This window comes from Marmota flaviventris, chromosome 13, assembly GCF_047511675.1.
Source record: "Marmota flaviventris isolate mMarFla1 chromosome 13, mMarFla1.hap1, whole genome shotgun sequence".
Taxonomy (NCBI): domain Eukaryota; kingdom Metazoa; phylum Chordata; class Mammalia; order Rodentia; family Sciuridae; genus Marmota; species Marmota flaviventris.
The window spans coordinates 37,869,424-37,893,389 of record NC_092510.1 but is presented as its reverse complement, the minus strand read 5'-3'; the positions used below and the strand labels follow the sequence as shown (position 1 = coordinate 37,893,389).

The window sequence follows — 23,966 nt, the reverse complement described above, 5'->3', positions numbered from 1 at the left end:
AGTGCTATACATTAAAAGTAGCTCCAACTTACGGAATAAAACCTAAAGGCATCTAACATATCTCAATGGGGAATGAAGAGTGTCTTACAGGGAAAGCAAATATCATCTGGCCTATTATTATGCAAGTTACCACTAATTTCCAGTTATTGAGGACAAGGGATTCTACACAATTTCCCAAATGAGTTCCACGAAGCAGAGAGTGATCCAAGGACCAAGTGCAGGAGATTTATCCGGGAGGTGCAGGGACACTGGTAGGGATTTAGGAAGGTGATATAAGAAGGGAAGGCAGCCAATAAGAAGTGTATTATCAAGCAGTTGTTGCAGTGGGTCATGAAGATTAATCCAGTGCAAAGCTCTGGGATAGGAAATAAATAAATTGCTTCCAATTATCCCAAAGAAGGGATGAAGAAGCTGGGGCATTTAGACACTTACAATCATCAGTCACTGGTTATAACACAGGCTACTACTACCACTCAGGGAGATTAATCACCAGTCTCCTTGGACTGCTCTGTTGTGGGTAAGGTGGTTGTTGGTGGAAGTAAACCAAAGTGGTGATTCCAGCCAGTGGCAATCAGACAGGTAGGGGTACAGGAATGGTAAGGAGGACCCAAAGGTATGGGGGAAAGCATGCACTATTACATCAGTCCTCCAATAACCCCAGAAGATGTGCACTATTAATTCATTTTTTAAAGTGAGGAAACTGAGGCTCAGAGAATAAGTAGGTTCAGAGAATAAATCCTGGCAGCTCCAAGATTTAAACCAATACCTGTCTGGTTCTAATGTATACACTCTCTTTCCATGGTCTAATGTGTTTTGCTATGCAAAAATAAGTTAAGGACTTAAAAGTTTCTCTTAGCACCACTTAGCACCATTTAGGATATAATACAAAAACGAGAGTAACCTGTTAGGTTATAAGAGATCTAAGTGGGAAATTTAAGAATATTTTACTTGAGGAATGAAAATTAAAATGGACAAAAATTCCCAGGCACTTAGTTCAGGAGACAACCTGTATAGCCAGGCCGAAAAATTTCTACAATGATTGAGGGCTGTTGGAGGAGATCCAATATGGAGGAGAAAATGAAGTGACCTACAGTATTCCAAGACTCTCAAGTTCGAACAAAGTGCTAATTAAATCAAAAGTGTCACAAAACACAGTAACACACATAGAGGAAATGTCTTTGCCCTATTAAATGTTATGTGTCAAATTATAACACAGATCATCATACAGGTGATCATTAGGTGAGGACTGTATATATAAATCTGTGTCAAGTTTGACCTGATAAAGCTCTGTGCCTCCATGTACAGTCACAGAGGCCCATGAAGGTGGGACCACCACCGAACAGGGACTCACAAACACATTCACAAGATCAGAGAAAATAAAGGATACAATTTCTTTTCTTTCTAATTGCCATTTGGAGATGGGAGTAAATGTAGCATGATCCCCTGAGACAAAACAGGGTTCTGTTCTATGGATTGGTAAGAAGAGGAAGTCCATTCAGGGAACTCCTGCTCTGAAGAGAAAAGGAAGAACTGCTAAGTCTCACTGCCCAAACCCCTACTACTCCATAAGGGAGGACAAAAACCAATCAGCAATTAAGGCTCTAATTAGTTGGTTTTATAAGAAAGCCAAGAAGATTTCCCTCCAATTAGTCTGAAAGACTAGCAGAAACTCAAGTCCCAACATGTTGGTATTTATAATAAACACTTAGAGGACATCAACAACATATTCTTAACTTCTATCATTAATATTCTTCCTTTTTGATGAGCATTATGGTTTAGATCTAGAATGAGCCCCAAAGGCTCAAATAATTGAAGGTGTGGGCTCCAATGTAGTGGGGCTTATAGGAAATGATTGGATCATGAGGGTTCTCATCTCATTTATGGAATAATCCACTAATGGATTCATAATTTGATGGCGTTATTGGTAGGTGGTGGAAACTGTTGGAGATGGGACCTAGCTGAAGGGAGTGAGTCCATGAGGAAGTATCCTTGAGAACTACATCTAGTCCCAGGCCCCTTTCTCACTCTCTCTTTGCTTCCTGGCCACCACAAGGTGAATAGCTTTGCTTTTCCATACCCTTCCACCATGATGTGCTGCCTTATCATAGGCCCAGAAAAGAATTGAGACAGCTGACCATGGACTGAAAACCTCTGAGACCTTGAGCCAAAATAATTACTTCCTTCGTTAAGTTATTTTTTCAGGTATTTTGTCACAGCAATGGAAAGCTAACTAATACAATGAGGCTTACATTCATCCCTTAATTGTAATGCTGGTATAAAATGATAGTTTGCTCATTATGGCATCTTTCTGGACAACCCTACACCTACTGTGGTAAAATGGGCCATGTGTCTTCTGCTTTCTGGTCATTCCCATTTCCTAAGGTTGACAAGGCATCGGATGCCTGATACAATGGGCCAAAATACTAAACAATGAAATTTTTACTCAACTACCTAGCAATGCTTATCAGGTCTATCCTTTAAACTATGAACAAGGCATCATTACGAGGGTGAGACATGGCAAAGCAATGTTGTAACAGTGAGATGGTTCCATTAAGCACAAGAATGCAGACTCTGAGAACATGATCACTGGAAAGTTAATGCCAAGAAATTTTACCTGAAATTTGATAAGAAGAAACGGGGGGTGGGAGGAATTTTATCCCAGAATTCATAGAAGATGTTAATAGAATCATTCTGTCACAGTGTGACATTAACACTGTGACAGGGTCCCAGCTACAGAGATTTTTTTCCCCCTATACGAAGAGCATTTCATAAAACTTGAGGAAAAACAGAATCTAAATGATGTAACAACATAACATATTTTGGTAATTATCCTTAGTTGAGAAAACAGGGTGAAGAAATTGCCTGAGAGTGAATATACATTTGTCTGAGGATGACAATGTTGATGCAGATTCTGCTCTTTCTTAAATCTTATTTGATTGGCTCATTCAAAAGTAGTTAAAAAGTGGCAGTTTCCCCTCCCTGGTCTTCAAGGGCCATTATCTCCCCAGTTTCACCTTGCCTCTGAGAGAGAAGCACTAACCTCTCTCCTATTCATAATCCTGAATTTGTAAGTGCCAGATTTAGATGAACTTTCTCTACACACACATGCCCATTAAATATTGTATACCTGCCTATGATGGCTTTTTCTGTCCAATGCACTAAAAATAAACAATGTTGTCATTTGGACCATAAGGTACACCATCCAGTATTTATTGAAGGAAATGGTTTTGCTTCCCAACCAATACCTTAAAATAACCTAATAGGTTGCTACGTAGTTAAAGCTAGCAGCCTTTTGATCAATACCACACCTCTCTGTACCTGTGTGTTTATAAATGGCTTTCTCTACAATGGAGTTTTTAAAGATACATGCTATTAAGCAAGTCTAAATTCTTCTAGATCATTATAAAGAATAGGACTACATTATACCAACACTCCTTTATTCAAAAAATATACCTTTAATTTATTCCCTAGCCCACAATGCACTTTACTATTTTAGAGAATAACATTACACGTTAATTTTGATTCCACTGACTGCAGACCTCTGCATTTCAAAGTAAGTATAACTTACAGAACTTATATAAAAATTGAGATCTACTTATAATTGTTGACTTTTGAATGCATATGTTTCTTTCTATACCTTAACTGAACAAAACTTACAAGTGTCCTTCCAGTCATGTGCTAGACATCTTGCCTAGTGTTGGAGACTCCAAGATAAATAAGAAGATAATTCTTCAGTTGAAGAAGGGAGCCAAGCCATTGGAGAAATTTTAAAAGAAATAAAAGCAAAACTGCTATCAATTCTGACTTGTGCATTTTCAGTATTTTTGGTGTTGTTGTTTGTTTTTGTTTTGTTTTGTTTTGTTTTGAGGTTTTTCTGTAACTTCACTACTAGAGTCAGGAGCAGAGAAAGCCACCACCTGGATTTAAGAATCACTGCATATAATTCATCTACACCACTCAGGAATTAAAAATGTGATCTTTATTAGCTCTACAAACATATCTGGGCCTTTAGAATTTAAACTATAAACCTAGAAATGCTGTTTTAATCCATTCTTAGCACTAAATGGGTCAATTTTTTTCTTCTTGTATTGTAAAATGCCAGAATGCTTCAGACTGCCTTTCTGACAATGGTCAAGATTCTATAAGTTAGGTGTAACCATCATACCTGCCTGCCACCAAAATTCAGATCAGAGTTGGGGATGTTCAAAAGGCCCATTTAGATATTAGTGGAGAAGCACTCTGACGCCTCCATAACTTGTCTATTTTTATTTCAAAAAAACAGCAATTCTATTTTAGAATTACTATTAGAACTAAAAGTATACTTCTCTAAATGCTCCCAGACAAATATTTTCTTTCAGTGGATGGATATCTGGTCATGGATGAAGGAAAAACTCAAGCACACTTAATTACATAGGAGTATATACAGCAATGTGTAAACCATAGTAGTCTTAAATTAGAATATTTACATATCAATGTCAATTAGTGGTACAATAATGTATGCCTCTCCCATGCTGAATTAACCACACTATCATTCTGAAATCAGGCTACAATGTATTTAAAAGACTTTAAAGGCTATGGTGCATGCCTATAGTCCCAGTGACTTGGGAGGCTGAGGCTGGAAGATCTCAAGTCCAAGGCCAGCCTCAGGAACTTAGTGAGATCCTGTCTCAAAATAAAAAAATAAAAATTGAGTGGGGACGTAGTTCAGTGGTAAAGTGCCCCTGGGTTCAATCCCTAGAATCAAAATTTTGTAAAAAGTGCTTTGAAGTATTTTAATATGTCTTCAATAGTGACAGAAGGAAAGAGAACATGTAAGGCTCAAAGGAGAAAAGAAATCTAACCTATATCCATCTGGTCATTGTTGTGAGTTTCTATGTTCCTCTCCATACCAAAACATGTGACTATGACCTTATCTGGGAACAAGATCTATATAGATGTAGTCAACTTAAGATGAGGTCATACTAGGATTAGGGGAGGCCCTAATCCAATGACTAACATCCTTATAAAGAGAGGGAACTCTGAATACAGAGATAGACACAGGGAAAATGTCAAGTGAAGAAAGAGACAGAGAACTGAGTGATTCATCCATAGGACAAGGAATGTCAAGGATTACTGGCAGCCAGAAAAAGCTAACAGGAAGCAAGGAAGGCTTCTTCCCTAAAGCCTTCAGAGAGAACATCACCCTAGTGCCACCTTGATTTTGAACTTCTGGCCTCTAGAACTGTAAGAGAATAAATTTGTGTTGTTTCAAGCCTCTCAGTTTATGGTCATTTGTTATGATAGCCCTAGGAAAATAATACAGCCACCCACCAGTGATAACAACTAATTTCACTGCCAGAAAACACCACCTTACAAACAATGTAGGTACTCACATGACCTTCACATCTACACTGTTGTTGGCAGGCAGATCTGATTCTCTTTCTGGCCCTGTCACTTACTAGATGTATAAACTTAGGAAAACAAAGTAAATTTGCTGAGCTATAGCTTTCCTATCTATGAAACAGTGGTAACATTATTTACCTTACAAGATCATGGTAAAAATCTTGGGTAAAGTACATAAAGCACTTTGCAGCATGCTTGGACACATGGTGGCTAGTAAAATTACTAGGACTTTGTAAATAAAATTGTCCAAATAAATCATAAAGTTATGTTGGTAAGGATAGGGGTAGTTTTCTACAGGGAAAAGAAATCTTTGAATCTGACCCTCCTCAGACACATTTTTTGGAAGTTATATAAAACATACAGAACCACAATCAGGTGTGCAGCAGACACAAACCTTGGCTGTGTTGATCCATTGGACTCTGGGGGGGACCCATTCCTGGGTGAGGTGGTCGCATACCGGTGCCCTTCATGGATCCACAATGGATATCTTCCACAATGCCCTTTTCATGCATCCCATCGATGGGCTGAAACATTTAAAGGGCATCAGTTAGACAATTCTTTAAGGTATAATATCTCTAACTGTAGTTTAAAGAACTCTCTCCGAAGTCTTCAAAAGTGTGACACAGTCATCCATTACCCACTCTATAGTCACATATTTTACATCTCACAGGTGAGAGGGGAAAAAAAACTTTTACCAATAAGATCAGCTAAATTATCTGGAAATCAAAAGTTAAGGCTTTTAAAAAAAAAAACACTGAACTTTTTTACTCAGCCATGTCACAACCTGCCAATAAAAATGAAGTCCTGTTCACAAGTACACAAATATAAGTTATTTTTTCATACCCTTTTGAAGGAGTCTTGAAGACTATTGTAAGATGAAGTGAGTCTGGCGTCTGAGGAAGACTATCCGAAGGATCTGCGATGATCTATTTTGTTGTTGTTGTTGATGTTGTAATTTTTTTTTCATTGGAGAGGAAGGAACTATGGAAAGTTAAAAAGCTGGAAACCAGAAAGTTCCATGACAGTTGGGAAGAGAGGAACAGACAAGGCAGAGAAGGGAATGGGGGTGAATACAGAAAAGGCACAAGTGTGAAACAGACAGCTAAGCTCCAGGGGGAGGAGGGCTGGAAGAGGTTAAAGGCACAGTTTGGAAATAAATTTGACTATGGGGGCTGGACCCCAGATTGAGGCCCAGTACATGACAGACACACAATAAATAGCTATTGAATCGACATTAATCCAATCCAGAATTGGGCAATGGAGCCTGTGTTTGAAAAAGGAAAAGTCTATTCCTCCCCAAACTGTAATGGCCATGTTCAAAACAGCCTGAAAGGAATATTTCCAGGAGTTTATAGAAACCAAATGACTTCAAGCAAGAAAGTATGAGTGTTTGCAGTTTTGGAGAAAAGAAAGTTAATTTCTGCAGAGTCAAAAGCATGCACTTGAAAAGAGGAAAAATTTACCATAAAGAGGATGTTCAGAAGAAAAATGGGAAAAATCTGGTATAAAGAGTGTCACTGAGCCTGTTAAATAGTAATAATAGGGAGGAAATCAAAGCAACACAGCAGATGTATTTAGGCTACTTGTTTATTTATTTCCAGTAATGTTGAAAAGCAAAAAGCTGAAGCTCAGGGGGAGAAGGAGGGGTAAGACAAGGAAGAAAGCAGCCTATAAAAAGCACATAAGAAAGTGAGGCATCTGGCCAGCAGGTGTGAGCCCCATGCTGCCTCTGGGTCCAATCCTCACTGGGAATAGGCCAGGGCTACAGGGAGCTAAAGGAGGACGGCAAAGACCATAAGAATCACAACATCAGAGCCACACGAAACAGAGAAGAGCATGAGAGGGTGAGAATATGAGAGAGTGTGAGAAAGATGGCAGGTAACCCAAACAGAGAGACCAGAAGAGAAAAAAAAAAAATCAATAAAACCACCACATACAAAAACAGAACATGGCCCCAACCCTCACTTACATGCTTCATTTTAAATGACTAAATAATAAATAAAGGTTAGCTAAATATTATTTCCTTCTCATTTTCTCTTTCATTTTGAAGGTGAGACATCCATCCCCAAGTCTTTCTAAATTTCTGTAATTCACTTAGGCAAGTGTTTACTGGAAATAGATTGGAGCTAGAATACAGCTTTAAATTAATCTAAACACAAGATAATTTAATGATTGTAGTGTATCAATAGGTTCCCACAAAATATGATACAGAAAACAAGCGGTTTTATTTCTCTAGATGTCTGACAAAGTGAAAATGGATTTAAAGGGGAAAAAAAGGAGAGAGGGAACTTGGGGATACTGCAGAAATATCCATGATTTACTACTAAATCAAAATAGGAAGTAACGAATAATGACAACATGATTCGAGACAATATGATTCTATTACGGCAAAAGAAAAGCAGAAAACAAAAAACAAAAACCCTCCCACCTATATATGCACATCTGTGCTAATAGGACGTTTTTACTGAACATGAAGGAAGATAAGGTCAGAAATGCACTACAACAGGCTGTTACCTGGGATGAAAACCAGGATAACCGTTTTCCGATTTATTTCAGTATTGTTTCTCTTTTCAAAATAAGCACATACTACTTTCCTGATTTGAAAATCACCAAATAACATTTTTTTAAAAATGATTCTTCCATATCCTCCCTTAAAACTGACCTAAAGTCCTACACAATTAGAGGTCACTTTTTTCTGTGGTGATCTTTTTGTGTTAAGTCAGCATCTACTGCTTGTCTTCTCTGATGGTTAACTTTCTGTGTCAACTTGACTAGGCCCTGGGGTGCCGAGATATTTGGTTAAACATTCTTTCTGTGAATGTCTGTGAAGGTGTTTGGCGATGAGATTACCCTCTGAACTGAACTGAGGAAAGCAGGTTGCCCTCCCCAGTGGGTAGGCATCATTCAACCCACAGGGGGGCCAAAACATACACAAAGGTAGACTTGAGGAGATGTTGTACACTGGAGATCTCTCTCTCTCTCTCTCTCTCTCTCTCTCCTTCTCTCTTTCTGACTGCTTAACTGGGATGTTGCCCTTCTCCTGACCTCAGACTAGGACTTACACCTTTGACTCTTCTAGTTCTCAGGACTTTAGACTCCAACTGGACCAATACCACCAGCTTTTCTGGATTTCCAGCTTACTGACTGCAGATGTGGGACTTCTCAGCCTCCATAACTGCATGAGTCAATGCTTTTTCATAAATCTCTTTATATCTTCCATTGGTTTTGTTTCTTTAGAGAACCCTATAGATCTGCTGAATATCAAGCAGCAGCCCCCCCCCACTTGTGATGTCATGCAAAGGGGTATAAAAACCTCTACATGTCACATGAGACAAAACTTTCAAAAATTGTACAATGTCCTCACAGATTCTCTTTAGCTACTACTAACTCGAAGCAAATAGTTGCAAGGGATCTTGTTGAGCCTCGAAAGTCTCTTCTCTTGCTGAGCATGGTGATGTACAGGAGGCCGAGTTAGGAGGATCTTATGATTCAAGGCCAGACACAGCAACTTAGCAAGACCCTCAACTCAAAATAAAAATTATAAAGGGCTGAGGATGTAGCTCAGTGGTTGAGCACCACTGGGTTCAGAACTCACAATAGAAAAGAAAGATGTCTTTTTCCTCTTCCTCATATTTCCTGTGAGGGCATAATGCTAAACTGTACCAATCTGATCATCTTCACAGCAAAAATCTGAGTCTCATAAATAGAGAGGATCATTATTATCTTAGTCCAGAAACAAACAGCTGGACCTGAGAACTGCAAAATCAGTCTTCTTCCAAAACCAGAATAAGACTACTTCACAGAAAGACAGTAAAGTGCATTTTAAGGATTCCTAAAAATGATTTAATTTCAATAAAATGTTTTTAAAAATCTGTAGAAAAGAAGAAAAGGACTCCTTCCTTCTACTCTTAGAATTTTTTTTTTTGTACTAGGAATTGAACCCCAAGGGCACTTTATTACTGAGCCATGTACCCAAGTCCTTTAACACAGGGTCTCACTAAGCTGCGGAGGGCTTTACTAAGTTGCTGAGGCTGTCCTCAAACTTTTAATCCTCTTGCCTCAGCCTTCTGAGTTGCTGGAATTAGAGGCATGCACTACCATGCCCAGAGACGTTTAGTGATCTAATTTTAAAAAGTAAGTATCAGAATTTTTAGGGAAGAATAATCCTCAATACACTCATTTGTACATGATATAAGTTACTTAACAGAGACAGGAAAAGACAAGACTTATTCACTAATAAACTCATTCACCAAGCCAAAATAGCTTCAACCCAAAAGTCACAGAATCTGTCAGAAATGCACAGCCTAACTCAGTATTTTAAAAAGCCAACATCTGATTTTCATGACTGGTACATCTGTAGCAATAAAAGTGCCTCAAAATGTGTGTTTTTAATAATATACAAGATAAGTCAAAGATCTGGCTTGATTCTCCTTGTTAACCATAGTAGGAAAAAAAAAGTTGTGGGTTATCAGGAATATTAGCCATCCACGACTCAGAAGACAGATCAAAGGGGAGAGTAAACTCTAACCTTATGCAGCTGATGCACGCCTTCCTGTTGGAAGTCAGAAGAGCCCATGGTTGGCATAGGATGTGAGACGCTGGGGGGTCCAGGACTTGGCCCCATCATACTGTGGACAGAACCCGGGGATGGTCCTGGGCCTGGACTAGGTCCGAGGATTGGTCCAGGAGAGGGCCCAGGCCCTGGCGAGGGCCCCGGGTGGGGCATCGCAGCAGGGTCTGTGGGTGTGGACATTTACTTCTCCTGTCTCTGTCAGGCAGTAGAGTGACACTAAGTTGGAAAGCAGAGAAAAAGAAAGGAATGTTTTAAACATGATGTTAAGATCAGAATAAAACAGTCGTTAGCATTTGATGGTGCCATTTCTATAACAAACATCAAACAGAACTGCCCGGTCTCATCCAGATGTTTGAGTGAGTGTGACATATATCTGCCTGCCCCAGTCTTTATGAAGACCACTTGTTTAAAAAAACACACTCTAAATGATTCCCCAGAAAGATATAAATCATTCAAGATACAAAAAGACTCACTGGAGAAACTGAAATTTAACACATAAGCAGAATCTAAACAAGTTTGAAATTTATTACTGAAGTCAACTAATGCTCTCCATTAAATACTGTCTTGGACACCTTATAAGTCATTAGCCGTCCCCCCAAAGCCATTAGAATAGAAACCCCTTTAAAATGTATCCAAGAAAGACCCATTTTCATGAGTCAACAAGCATTCAAAACTTCACAGAGAATTCCAGATAGTTAAAAGGAGAAAAAAAATAGAATTTCATATAGAGAATGAAAGACAAGCTCCAATCATGGAAAAAACAGAAGATATGAAGATCAGACAAATAGATGTTCCAATACCCACATCTGTGATTACTAGTTATGTAACCTTTAAATGATTTAAATGCAATGGTATGTGTAAGAAACATAGCTGGACCTGACACAACAAACGGCCACTCTTATTCAGGGTTATTCCCTCTGCTATCTCCACTGGACCTTCAGTGATCAGAAAAGATATAGTAAGATGTGGTCCTCCTGCCAGAGACTAATTGAAACTGAGACACTTGGACAGTGAAGGCCAGTGATTTGTCCCAGGCCTTGCTCTGCTCAAGCATCCCTGGGAGATGTGGTCCATGACTAGTGGACCAGGGTGTAGGTGCAGACATTCTGGTTCTCCAATTTCAGCAGAGCAAGGTTAATTCTATCACCCGTGCTCCAAGGCTTCTGGACATCCCTACCGGGGACCTGCCTCACACACTGTGTACAATGGCACCTTGGATATGAGCAGAAATGAGGAAACAAGATGTCATCCAAATTCAACAATCCCAGCAAGAGCTGAATATGCTAATAACTGTTCAATATTCTAACGTTACCTTAGAGGCACACATCTGTACACGCAGAAGTTTTTTTTCCAACCATTAACCCCCAGAAATACAGAATGAGATATCTTAGGTAACTTGCTTACCTACCATTTAGCAGCAGAGATAGAATTAGACTGCAGCCGTCTAATCACCCAGAACAGGGCTCTTTCCATAGTGAAACCAGTGGTGAGAGGAAGCACCAAACAAAAACATTAGATCCATTCCTCCTTACCCACTGTCATTTCTGGCTGTGTGTCTAGAATGTGAGGGACACAAAGGCACAGTCTGGCTCTTCTCCACTCCTCTATCCCCAGCACCTCCTACCAGCACACAGCAAGTACTCAAAGGACAGCTGATGAATAAACTGAAGGTGAAATTTCAAGGGCAAACTTGAAATTTCTAATTTTATAAATGAAAACTAAAGAGTAATCAGTGTTTGAGGTGTGTCTGCTTACAAAAAAAAAAAAAAATTAAAGGGTAGGTAAAAATTTAGGCCCTTCCAGTAAGTAAACCAGGGCTAAAATGGGAAGTAGGAAAAGGCTACTTCATAAGGATTATAAAAGCAGGGCTACAACATGGACGTAAGAGAACCCAGTACAACTGGTTTCTAAAACAGGGGAGTATCAAGAGTATCAAGGGTGAATTATAATCCTGAATTCACCAGAAAGCCAAATATTATTATTTATTCTTTGTTACTAACAAAGCAGGCAGAAGTAACTTTTTTTTTCCTTCCACCCCCACTCTCACACAAACACACACATGTTCAGTCAGCACTTTAAATTTAGGAAGCTGACGTCAATTCAGGGGTACTACAAGTTACAATGTTCTTTCATGTATATCAGCAAACTAATCCACCCTTTTATTTTTTAGTGAATAAAAGGAAATTGCTTAGTTCCTGTTATGGTTTACCTTGAAATCAGCTTCAAGAGGTATTCTGATAATATACCACGAGTTTTGAACAATGAAGATACAAAATACTCAAAAGATAGGCTGATTCCAACTTCTCAAGTTGTACATTTTAATATACATCATTATCAATTTCATCTGAGAATCTTAGAGTGTGTTGTAACTGCTCACACAGAGTCCCATAAAAATGCTCCTTGTTTTTTTGTTAAAGGAAACTATTAAAAACTTCTTAGAGGGAAAAGCATATTGGAAGGGAAATGGAAAATCATAGGCACATAAGTGGAATGTTAATATAGGAACATGTTACATAGGAAAACCATTTAATAAGAAGAGAACCCTCAGACTCATGGATGTGATGAACGGGTATGGCTCACAAAAATAGTATAGTTTAATCTCATGCCAAACAGGTAGTGAATGGCAGGAATCTGAACTCTCACAGAAACTGAGTGTGGTATTCACTGACTTCCAAGCCAAGCAGAAGTCCAAAGACCTGGGTCCAAATCTTAAGACCACCCTACTGGAGCCCTGGGGAAAGTGCTTGGGTTTCCTCTAGCAGCTGTAGGCTTCCTGTAGACTCCCATAGGATTATCTCAAAGGTACCTGCCTTGTGAATCCATGAGTCTATGCCCGCTGCCCCAGAAGCATCTCAAAGACTCCATCCCAACCCTGTATGTGGTAGAGTTCACTAATGAATCTCCATGTCAAAACCAGGGCTATCCCAGGATCTGCTTCTGGCTACCATGACCCAAGGGTACCCAACAGGAGGACCTTACAAAGATGAGGCCAGTAGTTCTGACCTCTTATTCTTGCTCACATTTCTGGTGGCAACTTTCCTGCAGAATAAACCTGGGGGTATAAACTGCCAAGAGGTACAAGTCTCAAACCTCAAGCAGAGGCACATGTTATTACAAGTTAGTATGGTTGAGGTTTGAAGTCTAGCATTGGCTAACTCAGCTTCTCCCTATGGTATCCATAGGAATCCTGACCCCTTTTCTATTCTCCAAAGCACAAAAGAGAATATGGAGATGAGGTGGCCAGGGTGGGAATGGGCACAGGAGGGCAAGAGGAGAGGAAGGGGCTCAGATGACCTTGATAGGTGCAGGCAGGTCTGTCCACTTGATAAAACCCACAACCTATTTTCTTTTGTGTTCAGGAAGGAGATGTACATTGTCACAGAAGGACCTGTTCCACATTATGTGACTAATACAATGAGGAAAATGTGCCTAAGGGAGGGTACAGTTACCTCCCATAGGCATGCACTGTGGGTTTCCTCCTCTTCCCCATAATGCTTTCCTCTCTCCCAGACAGGACTCCCTGAGGGCCAGGCCACTGTGTTCCTAGGCAAGAATTTTCCAACAGTACACCGTGTCTTCTTTTGGTTCTGACATTCCTGCCTTTACAACTGGGGAGTGTGTGTTTTTAGAAAATAAAAGGCGCTGGCGCCTCACACCACACCAAACACCACCGTCAGTCATCTTCGGCCCAACTGTCCTTCCCCTCCTTAGCTGAAAGGCTCAGCACATCCATCTGCATATTAAAAGGAGTTCAACCCCATGGAATTTTAAGGGTCACCACTCCAACTATGACAACCCTGACAAAACTTACGACGTACTGTCTAATCACGACTCACAGAAAAAATCTAAGACCCTCACACACATAGCAATATTTAAACATACATGTGCTTCATAATAATTTTAGTGACCTCAATTGAGAAGACATATTGTCATGACCCCCATTAAAAAGATGAAGCCAGGAAGGCAGGGAGAGACAGCATGGCCTACCCAAAGTCACATCTGTTAACAGGAATGAAACCCCAAGTCAAAACTTTTTTATGACTTGACTCTCAGCCCAAGGATGAGCTGTTGTTGCAAAGACCAGGCCAGCCATCTGCCAGGACAGACAGTTTTCACTAGGGCCAGAACAATGTGCAGGGGTGGAAAATGGAGGACAAAGAAACAAAGATGCAAACCATGAGGGAGGTATTTTGCAAAGATCAGGATTTGGCTGGGATCATGCATTAAAATATCAAGGGAGAGAGAAGTAAAGGAGAGCTCTAGAGAGAATATGAGGTGAAGGCCATGTCACAATCTGAAGAGGTTGGTGATGTTGAATCAAACACCCAAAGGATGTGTTTTCCGCCTTTCTTCTTTACGGAGTGTCCACCAGGCACAAGGTATGTAGTGCACACAAATATGATCATATCTGAGTGCTTCCCCCAGGACTCTGAAAGTCTGCTAGGTAAGAAAGACTAAATGCAAAAATGGCAACAAGATGGAAGACCCTCCAAGACAAGGAGACATACACAGTTAGAATGTCCACACGGTGGCAGGGTAGGAGGGATGCTTTCAGCTTGGAAGGTGGAGGAAGGAAGGGGAATCAGGGAGAGGCCAGACCTTCAGTTAAAGAAAACAAATGTTTCTAAATCAGTTTGGGGAAGGTCACCAACCTAGACAATACCTCTTAAACTGCCCTTTACCAAAGCTCATAAGGAAGCACAGGGAAGTTTGCATCTCCAAAATATCTTTTCCTACTGCTCACTTTACAGACAGACTTTGAGAGCCACACTACAGGTAAAATATCAGAAATAAGAATTGAGCCCAGTTCATATCCCTAACAATAACTCAGTCTTTTTAAAGTTTTCTGGTTGCTACTGGAGAATGATAAGGCTCCAGAGATAGTTAAGATAAGAGTTCTTTTTATGTCTGTTTGCTCATTCAGAACATCTCTGACCCGACGCCCTGATTCTTGTTTTCTATGTAGCTTTCTCTATAAATGAATTGCTAATTCCTCCACAGAAGTAGCAACATTGCTAGAACTGGGACACAGCACTGTTATTCTTGATGGGAGAGCAGGCAGTGGGTAAGGAGAACAGCAAAGAAGATAAAGGAAATAAATCTACCAGGAGTCTTGTTTAGAGGCCAAGGTTGTCTGCAGAGATGGTGAAACATTACCAAGGCCCACGCTGCTTCTTGGTCTGAAACATACAACTTTAAACAGTGTACAATATGATTTGTGCCATAAACACACACACACACACACACAAAATCACACTGGCATTAAAGCTAAGGTTATGAATCATTCCATCAAAACCCTAGAAAGGCATTGAAAACACATCCTCATGGTTATTCATGTCAGCTAGCCCTCCCTTTCAAAGTCAAGTATGTTTTTAAAAGTTGTTGGATTAAAACTTTGCTCTTTTGTTGTGCATCTGTGAACTCTCCTTCATCCTTCAATCAGGGAAACAAATTAGGACAGGGTGTGTGGAACTGCTGCCTTCACTCTAAATAAACTGCCTTGGGACCACCCTTGCCCAGAGTCAGACCTGGCAAAGGCTGGAGGAGGCTCTGCACAACAGAAGATAACAACAAACTGCAGCACTAATTAGTCCCCCATGAGCCCCAGGCATTGCCTGTGCTGGATTCTGGCTCTTCACATCATCATCCCCACAGATACCTTGAGCTACCATCATGTAAGAGTTTACCTGTGACTCAATCTGATGGCCTCCTTAGTGAGGACTGATGATGTTCCCACAGAGGAAAAATTGTTTCAAAAAATGTGACTACCAAATGACCCAAAGTGTTGGAGACCCCTCCACAAAGAAGCACTGCAGCAAGGTATCCCTGTAATCTAGGACTCATGTCCATTGGTAGCTAGAGCCTTAATCACAGATAACTTATCACTCCAAAAATTCAGGTGAACCAAATTTCTAGGCAATTTGTCATAACAAAAGCCAACAAACTAAACCATTGAAAGCCAGTTTCAAAGCATGACACCCCCCAATACAATCACTCATATACATTTACATGTATGCCTGCTCTTCCCAGGTCATGTTAGGGTCCTTTGCAAGGCAACCTCATTTTGGATACTGATAAGAATCAATAATAGCCACTTCCTTTTCTTTTTGCTAAGATATTTTTATTTATACATCAAACATACAAAAGAAGAATTTGAAATGCAGACTTTAAAATTCCTAGTTGAGATGGCACACTTTTACTTAGCAGTGCAATTCAACCATTATATTCCGAATGAACCAAGGTTATATACATGAAGGATTATTTTTAATATGCCCAACTTGCCCTGACTTTCACAGCAGCAACAAAACTTCAACAATGAACCCTTCAAGTCCACTGCAATTAAAATGGATAATTGCCATTTATGACCTTCTTCAGGTTACAAATTCCTTACCTACAAAATAGACATAATAGAAACCAGCTACAACCTCAATTGCAAGATGAAGCAAATAAAATATTAGATAGATATGAAGACATTTTGTAAGCTATTGGATACAAATGTGCACTACTGCCAGAATTCTTCTAAAGGCTCCAATTCTCATCTTAAATTTGAATCTACAACTCTCCAGATTAATCTAAAATATTACTTTGTTCATGCATCCTTTTGACTCAAACCTTTTGAGAGACAAGCCTTCAACACACACTGGATAAAATATTTATGCTATAGCCTGGAAGTCAAGTCTTTCTACAATCTCTGACTATATCTTCTGAAAACTCTTCCCAACTGGAACCTCTTGCCCCAGGCAGCCAGGTCAAAACAGGTTCAATGGTCCTCCCACAGCTTGTTTGGGCTTGATGCCTGTGATCTCAGGGTTTTCTTCTGATCTGGTATGATTGGCACTCACCACCTTCCCCAACCATACACCATATCTAAGACCTTATCTGCCCTATCAACTCAAGAGAGCTTGCCCTGATCTCTCTGTACCAGAAAGCCTGAGCAGTTTATATTTCTACTTCTATGTTTAAATGTTCAGGTACATTTTGTAAAATACATAAATTCTCAATTACAGACCATTGATTTTCTAACAGAATTTTAGACTCTGCTTAATAGCATTTCAGAACAGCACAACAGCAAACCACAAAATAGTTGCAAATATTTGCAAAGCTATTATATGCCCCATTCTACAAAGCACTGGTTGAAGATGGGACAGGGTTTACCTTACAGACATTCAGTTTCCAGGGTAACGACTCATCTCCCAGAGGATTGGCAAAAACTAGAATACACCACATCAAATAGGTAAAGAAATGTACAACCACTCAAAAGAAAAAAAAAACATAACTGATGTGTAAACTGATAGAGGGTCCCCTTGGAGAATTTGTATGACAATCCTTTTCTTGTTGAGAAATTGTTTCTTTCATTTTTAAGTAATTTTAACTCACAAATTCTGAATTCAGTTTTAAAAGGGAGGAGATTTTAGCTACATTTAATGGTTTTGAAATTTTAAATTTTATTTCAACTTGTGTGGATCCTACACATCAATTTATAAAATGGCCAGTTCATATTTAAATTGGTCAGACTGTAAAAAGTTTCTAAGATAACAGTACTTGCACAGATGTAGATCACATATTAGTGTAGGAATGAGGCTTATATTGATGTTTGTCCACCTAATAGAATATTTTATGTTTCAAAATCCATTAAATTATACAAGCATTTGGCCTGATTATAGCTGTCTAAATGTCCTGCAAATCTTATATATCTAGTAAAGTATCACTTCCATACTAGGTTTCCATTGCATAATAATATATTTTGAACCCAGAAGCCTAGAAGTTACCATTTATGTCAAAAATCAAATATTTTGTATTCCATATCAAAAGTATCATTTTGAGTGAATTAAAAAGATGTTTATAGACAACATTCAAAAGACCTAGCCATTTAGCTACTGGCTTTCATCCGCTCCATTGTATGTTTTGCTAAGGCATAATTATTTAAACACCTTTAACTATACCTTTAAAACTTTTATTACTTAAAAGTTATATTCTGAACACTTGCAAGGAAAAGAACTACATTAACATGAGAAATAATAAAATTAAAATAAACAGTAATAAAGCTTTAAAGTTTTCCAAACCCAGGTTGCAAGATCCTGGTGATAAATACTTTAGGCAAATAAATATGCTGTCTTGAATAATGAGTCTGACAGACTGTAGTTTTAGAATCCTATATTCCCTTCCAAGTATTAAAAGTCACAACTTTCTTGGGGTTGGGTTTGTGGCCAAGTGGGAGAGCGCTCACCTAGCATGCATGAGGTACTGGGCTTGATCCTCAGCACCACATAAATATAAAATAAAGATATTGCGTCCACCTAAAACTAAAAAAAAATATATTTTAAAAAAAGAAAGTCACAACTTTCCTTATGGAAAACATAAACACCTTAGGCCTTCCTAAATACTCTACCAAATAAATTACCACAATCTGTAGCTTCTGTTCCTAACTACTTATGGAATGACCCATGACTTTATTAACTGGCTAGATTAATATATTAAAGTTTCACAATAAGAACTCTTTCAAAGGTGACAGAAAATTTAGCATCCCTCTATTGGCCAAAAACAATCTCTGAAATACCAAATTTAAAGAAAAGGAATTATTTAGAAGGTAATTTTTTTAATATTAAAAAAAGTGAAAAGAAATCAGCAGTAGCCCCCAAGTGTAGCTTTTCACATTATGGAAATAGTCTGATCTGTTCACCAGAAATCATGTACAAGGGAAATGTGACTTATGTATAGATTTTTCTAAGGCCACTCATGTTAACAACTAACTCTCCCTTTCTTCCTTTAAAATCACATTGACCAGAAACAGTCAAAACTTCTGGTGGTTAAAATTAGGCCTTACTAGCAGTCCCTCAACTTGCTAGAACTGGGAAATAGTCCTTAGCATTTTATTTGTGATAATTCAGTTGTCCTCATGGCAGCATGTCAAGATGTCATAAATAGTGATTTATTATTTCTCTGGGGTATCAAAAAGCTGCTGAGCTAGGAGAATTTGACAAAGGCCTTGTTTACAAAGTAAGACTTCTAAAGGAGAAAAAAAAAACATGACAACACTGGAGGACAGTGTCACTTTTATAATTTATGAGAGTTTTCTGTTTATGGTCTTGCTCTAATACATAATAAGTCTTTAAAATAAAAATGTCAAAATATTACAGTATTATAAAGGATCCCAATTTCCTTCTAGAAAAGAATGACATGAGCTTTTACAATGACCTGTAGAATGACTTATCTTAAACTTAATCAAAGAAAACCAGTCTTAAATAATTATCTACAAAGAATTACTTTCTAGTTATACTCTGTTAGGAATACTTGAAACAGAATCCAAGCATTAACAATATAATGCAAGCAGAGGCACTTTTTTTTTTTTTTTTTTTGGTCAATTCTAAGCCTCAGGTGTTGGTCAAAGCACTTTTCAAGAAACTTGATGAGAAATGCTCAAAAACCACTTTAAAAACGAACAAAAGAAAAGATCTAAGGCTGCTTTGAACATGCTCTTGCGGTGAATATTTTCTGTGAAACACCACAGTGAAGCTAGTGCCAATGCTGGGATGTAACTGATATAACTCATAAGAGAAAGGCTGCACTGAAGAAAGCCCTCCTTCTCTTGCCCTGGAGGGTTCTGATACCCCAATCCCTAATTTATTTTAAAATGTTCTTTACCAATATAGTATCTCTCTTTAATGCCATCAACAAGGTAGATGGACCTCTGATCTACAGAGGAAGTTTTTTTTCCCTCAGTCTACTTTAATAAATAGCTTTTGAACCTAACAGGTGTCTCTAAATCCCCTTTTCCAATAGTAAACATCTGAGTTAAAAAGGAACATTAAAAAAGAAAATCTGGGCTAATAAAAGGGCAATTAGATTTCTACAAGAAAAAGTGTGCCCCAATTTGCATAACAATGCACCAACTAGGATTCAAACCTGCCACACCTCTTAACACTTCACCTGGGTGCTACCAATAGTACTGAAGCCTAACAACTGCAGTGAGGCCAACAGGCTTCAGGTAGTGACCCTCCAAGTAACTGGTAGAAAATACTACTGAAAACATCTGCTTGTGCATATACAAATATATAAACACACACACAGCATCAGGCATGGTTTTGTTTTGTTTTTTTGGTTTTTTTTTTTTTTTTTTTTTTTTTTGAGTAGAGTTTTAAGGGATTTCTGAGTCCTACCTGGGTAGGTGGGCAGGAATTTTCTGCTACTCAACCCCCAAACAACAACCCAAGCAATCTCACCGTTCACAGGAGCATTCTGTTCATACAAGCAAAGAACACAACCAGGTGTAAATTCAAAAAGTCCTTTGAAATGGAAGTTTAAGATTTAACTCTGCTATTAGGAACGCGGGGACGTTAAAAATAACAACTCAATGCAGTAAACAAACGTGTATCCTTAACGTCTTCCTTATGCTTCAACGTTACACATACAAAGGAATACAGGTCTACATAATAACCAGAAAGGAGACAATGATGACAGCTCTCCAAAAAATCACGAACCCGGCTAGATTTGCTTTATCAAAAGCACCAGCCTCCATGACATTAGGGAAGAGGAAAATGAGGAGATAACCTAGCAAAACTCTCCCAAAAGTTATATAAACAAAGGAGGGAGAAGCCCAGTGTGGGCTTTGCACCCATGTGCTACTAAAATTACATAACACTCAGTGCAGACACTGAATAAGGAATGGATTCTGCACAACACCCCCACTCCCTCGGACTCCAAGCCTTCGTCCTTGTCTTAAAACATCCAAATGCTTGCTTGGCAAGAGCGAGTGGACAACTTGGAATATTTATTTTATTGCTAGAGTAAATCCTGCGAGAGTTGGAAACACATTTAGGCCCGAAGTTTGAATGTGCAACAGCCGCTGGGAGCCGCGACTCACACTCTCTGGACCTGGAGGAGAAAGAACTGACAAGCGACAGCAGCCGGCAAGGCCTCCTTCTTCTCCCTCGCGGTGCCTCCCGCTGGAAAGTTTTCCACGCAATCGATCGAAGGACAAGGAGCCCATTTCCCCCGCCTGCCTGACTTTGCAGGAAAGGCGAACCGAGAGACCGGAGGGGGCCGGCAGGGAAAGAGCTAGAAAGCTCCGCACGCAGCGGGCGGCGGCGGCGCAAGCTCCTTACCTGAGGGACGCGGAACAAAAAGGGGCGCGGGGCTCGCGCAGCCAGGGCGGCGGCGCAGGCGGCAGTAGGCAGCGGGTCTCAACGCTGCAGCCCTAGGCCGGCGCCCGCGGCCCGGCCCCCGCGGCGGCCGCTTCCTCCCTCGCGCGCGTCATGTCACGGCGATCAAACATGTCTGTGTGCGCTTCGCTGCTGTGACTTCCTGATTCTCCGCGGCTCGCGCGCGCACACACACACTTACACAGCCACACGCACACGCCACCCCCACCAGCCCTTGCCACCGAACCTCGCCTAGTCCCCCCCGGGCTCCCAGGGAGGGCGCGGGCGGGAGCCGCTATCAGCGCGCTGCTCCCGAAGCACTGGCCCCGGCGCGCACAACACACACTCACACTCACGCGCAGACACACTCGCGCCTGCCCCGAGGGCGCGGAGACGCGAGCCGCGGGATCTCACCGCCCCCTCCCACCCCTCCACCCTACTTAGCTGCCCTGCCAAACTTTTTTTTCCTGCCTGATCCACGTCCAACTTCCCTCCACCCCACCCCACCCCCCACGCAGCCCGAACAGCCCCTTGCTCACCAACATCCCCTGCAAACTGCAACCCGGATAAAAATAATGCAATCCAGGCGGCGGAGGCGGGGGCGAGCGCGCAGACACTGGCAGGAGGCGATTTCCCCGCGTGTACCGGAAACCGGCCCGAGTGCCCTGGCCAGGACGCGGGTGTCCGCTGGAGTCCGCACCGCTGCGCCCCGCCCCGCGCGGTGCAACTGCTTGCAGGCTGCGAGGCCTGGTGCGGGGCACCCGGTGGCACTGTGCTCAGAGTGCGCCCTGTGGCCCGAGGGCGCCTAGGGGGTGGCGCGCTGGACCGGTTATTTGGGGAAGTGCATCGCGACACCTTTGCAGATGGCATGGCCGTGTTTTGCAACGCAAACGGGAGGGGGGAAGACGGCCGGGTGGAGGAGGGAGAGCAGAGGAAGGGGTAAACCAGGTTGGGATGGGAATAAAGCAAACTCGCAAGCAGGGAACGAGAAGGAAGGGGTGCGTGTCATCGTTGGGAGGAGGCTTCCACCCAGACTCCCCGCCTCTCGCCCTCGCCACCCCTTATTCCCTCCCCACCGCAGCCCTTCCCCTTCCCGGGAGAACGCCACCGCAGCTGCCCGGGTGCGCGCGGGTCCTGTTTGTGACAGTCAGGCAGAGAGGATTATCCGGATCATGGCCTCCCTGGCCCGCAGCCGCCGCGGCTCTCCCGGGTCCCAGAGCTCCCCTAGCACCCAAACGATCGCAGGCGCCCCGTGTGCCCGCGGCGGTAGCCAGGGGAAGACACGAAGCAAAAGAAAACAAACCCGGGGAAGGGAAGGGGAGGGCAGGGTAACGGAGCCCGGGTGGCACCTCCGACCTCCTTCTTTGGGGCCTCCTTGCTCCACACACCCCCGGCCCTGAGCACTGTGGCCGGGGCCGGACACACCGAACTTCAATACCCAAACCCACACTGCTGCCAGTACCAGAAATAGAGACTCCGCAGCGCCCCGGGCACAGATCCCAGGGCAGCCCCCTTTCCTAAAGGCCTATCAGTCAGAGCCCCCTTGCCCGCCCAAGGGAACGCAGAGAGTGGAGGTTGACACCTCCGATCCAGCATGCACCGACCCTGCAATAGTGGCCGCCGCCGCCTCCTCGGCGCGCCGGCTCCGGCTCTCCCACGGCGATCTGCTCGCGTATCCGCAGCCGGAGCCCTTTAAACAAGTACCCGGGAAGAGGGTGGCAGCCGCGTTCATTGGCAACCTGCCGCCAGCCCAGGCTCCTCGCCCTTCTTTCCCGTTCCAACTCTTCCGGGGAGGATTGCTTGGGATGAACTGTCGCGTTTCCATTATCCTCCTTGGTCCCCCCAGCCCTTCTCCTCCTGCCACCAGCCCTCTCCATCTCAGCTTTTAAGGGGATGGGGGGATTGCAACCTGGCCGAGCGTGTGTTGCAACGCTGAGTTGGCATCGCATCACTGCATACCCAGAGTCAGGGCTGTGGTTTGTTGGGATTTCTCCCCTCTTGCCCCCGTGAAGTAGTAATTATTACTGTTATTATTAGAGCAGCGAGGTTCGGTTGAAACTTTCTCGTTTCTTCCACCGCCGCCCGGGAGCTGTCGTTAGAGCATTCCACCTGAGGCCCGCGGGGAGGAGGCGGGCTTTTTTGTTGTGGCGGTTGGCCCGCCTGTTTGTTTTGGTCTCCGTGCATGCACAATAAATAATAATTAGGATAATAATGAATAATCCCAGGCGAAGGCGGCGCAGTGCCGGAGGGGTTTGCCCGGTGGCTGCAGCGGAGAGGCCAGAGGGAGGGAAAAGAGGAGAAAGGAGTTGTAAGTTATATTTACCTTGCTCGCGAGGAGTGTGCTGGCTGAATCTCTTCCCTCTCTGAGTCACCCAGAGTACAGAAACAGAGGGAGAGAGGACTAGATTATGAATATGACTTCATTGATGACAGCCATCCCCTCCTCTTCCTAAACTCCGGCTCCGCCCCGCGTCCCACCCTCGCCGCCTCCACGGGCGCCGGAAGACGCGCCGCAGTTGGCCCCGCGCGCCGCTCCTCCCTGCCCGCCCGGGCGCGGGTTGGCGGGACGAGCCTGTCACTCGCCCCGCTCAGCGACTCCGGGAGCGCGGGGGGGGGGGGAGGGGGGTATGCAAGAATGTGGATTGAGACAGCTCTACTGTATGCGTGGATCCGTGTGTGTCTGCAAGGCGCCGGCTCTCGGGCAGTGTTTGTGCCTGGAGCAGGGAAACTGCGCAGGACGCGAGAGACCCAAGCCCTGCTGGACTTGGGCGCCCCTTATCTCTTTTTTCTGGCAGTCCTCTTCCAGGGCCGCTGCGGGGCTCCTCCAGGGAGGCTGGGGAGGAGGAGAACGCCTAGCGAAAGGGAGGGCAATC

The 23,966-nt window shown here is 42.3% G+C and overlaps 1 protein-coding gene across 9 annotated transcripts in view; it reads right to left on the bottom strand.

Annotated features, from left to right (window-relative positions):
* The window catches only part of Smarca2 (SWI/SNF related BAF chromatin remodeling complex subunit ATPase 2), a 166,149-nt gene extending 142,622 nt beyond the window's left edge, over window positions 1–23,527 (bottom strand). For 3 of the 9 annotated variants that reach the window (XM_071600593.1, XM_071600597.1, XM_071600596.1), the window contains exons 1-3: window positions 21,058–21,465; window positions 9,911–10,171; window positions 5,777–5,906 (exon numbers count right to left, since the gene is read on the bottom strand). In XM_071600593.1, the coding sequence (XP_071456694.1) occupies window positions 5,777–5,906; window positions 9,911–10,135 (355 nt within the window). In that variant the 5' untranslated portion in view covers window positions 10,136–10,171; window positions 21,058–21,465. Of the gene's footprint in view, window positions 1–5,776; window positions 5,907–6,225; window positions 7,155–9,910; window positions 10,172–21,057; window positions 21,471–21,632; window positions 22,088–22,697; window positions 22,722–23,416 lie in introns of those variants that run through there. The other 6 variants (XM_071600600.1, XM_071600599.1, XM_071600594.1 and 3 more) reach the window with 5 other exon arrangements.
* Window positions 23,528–23,966: the final 439 nt, after the last annotated feature.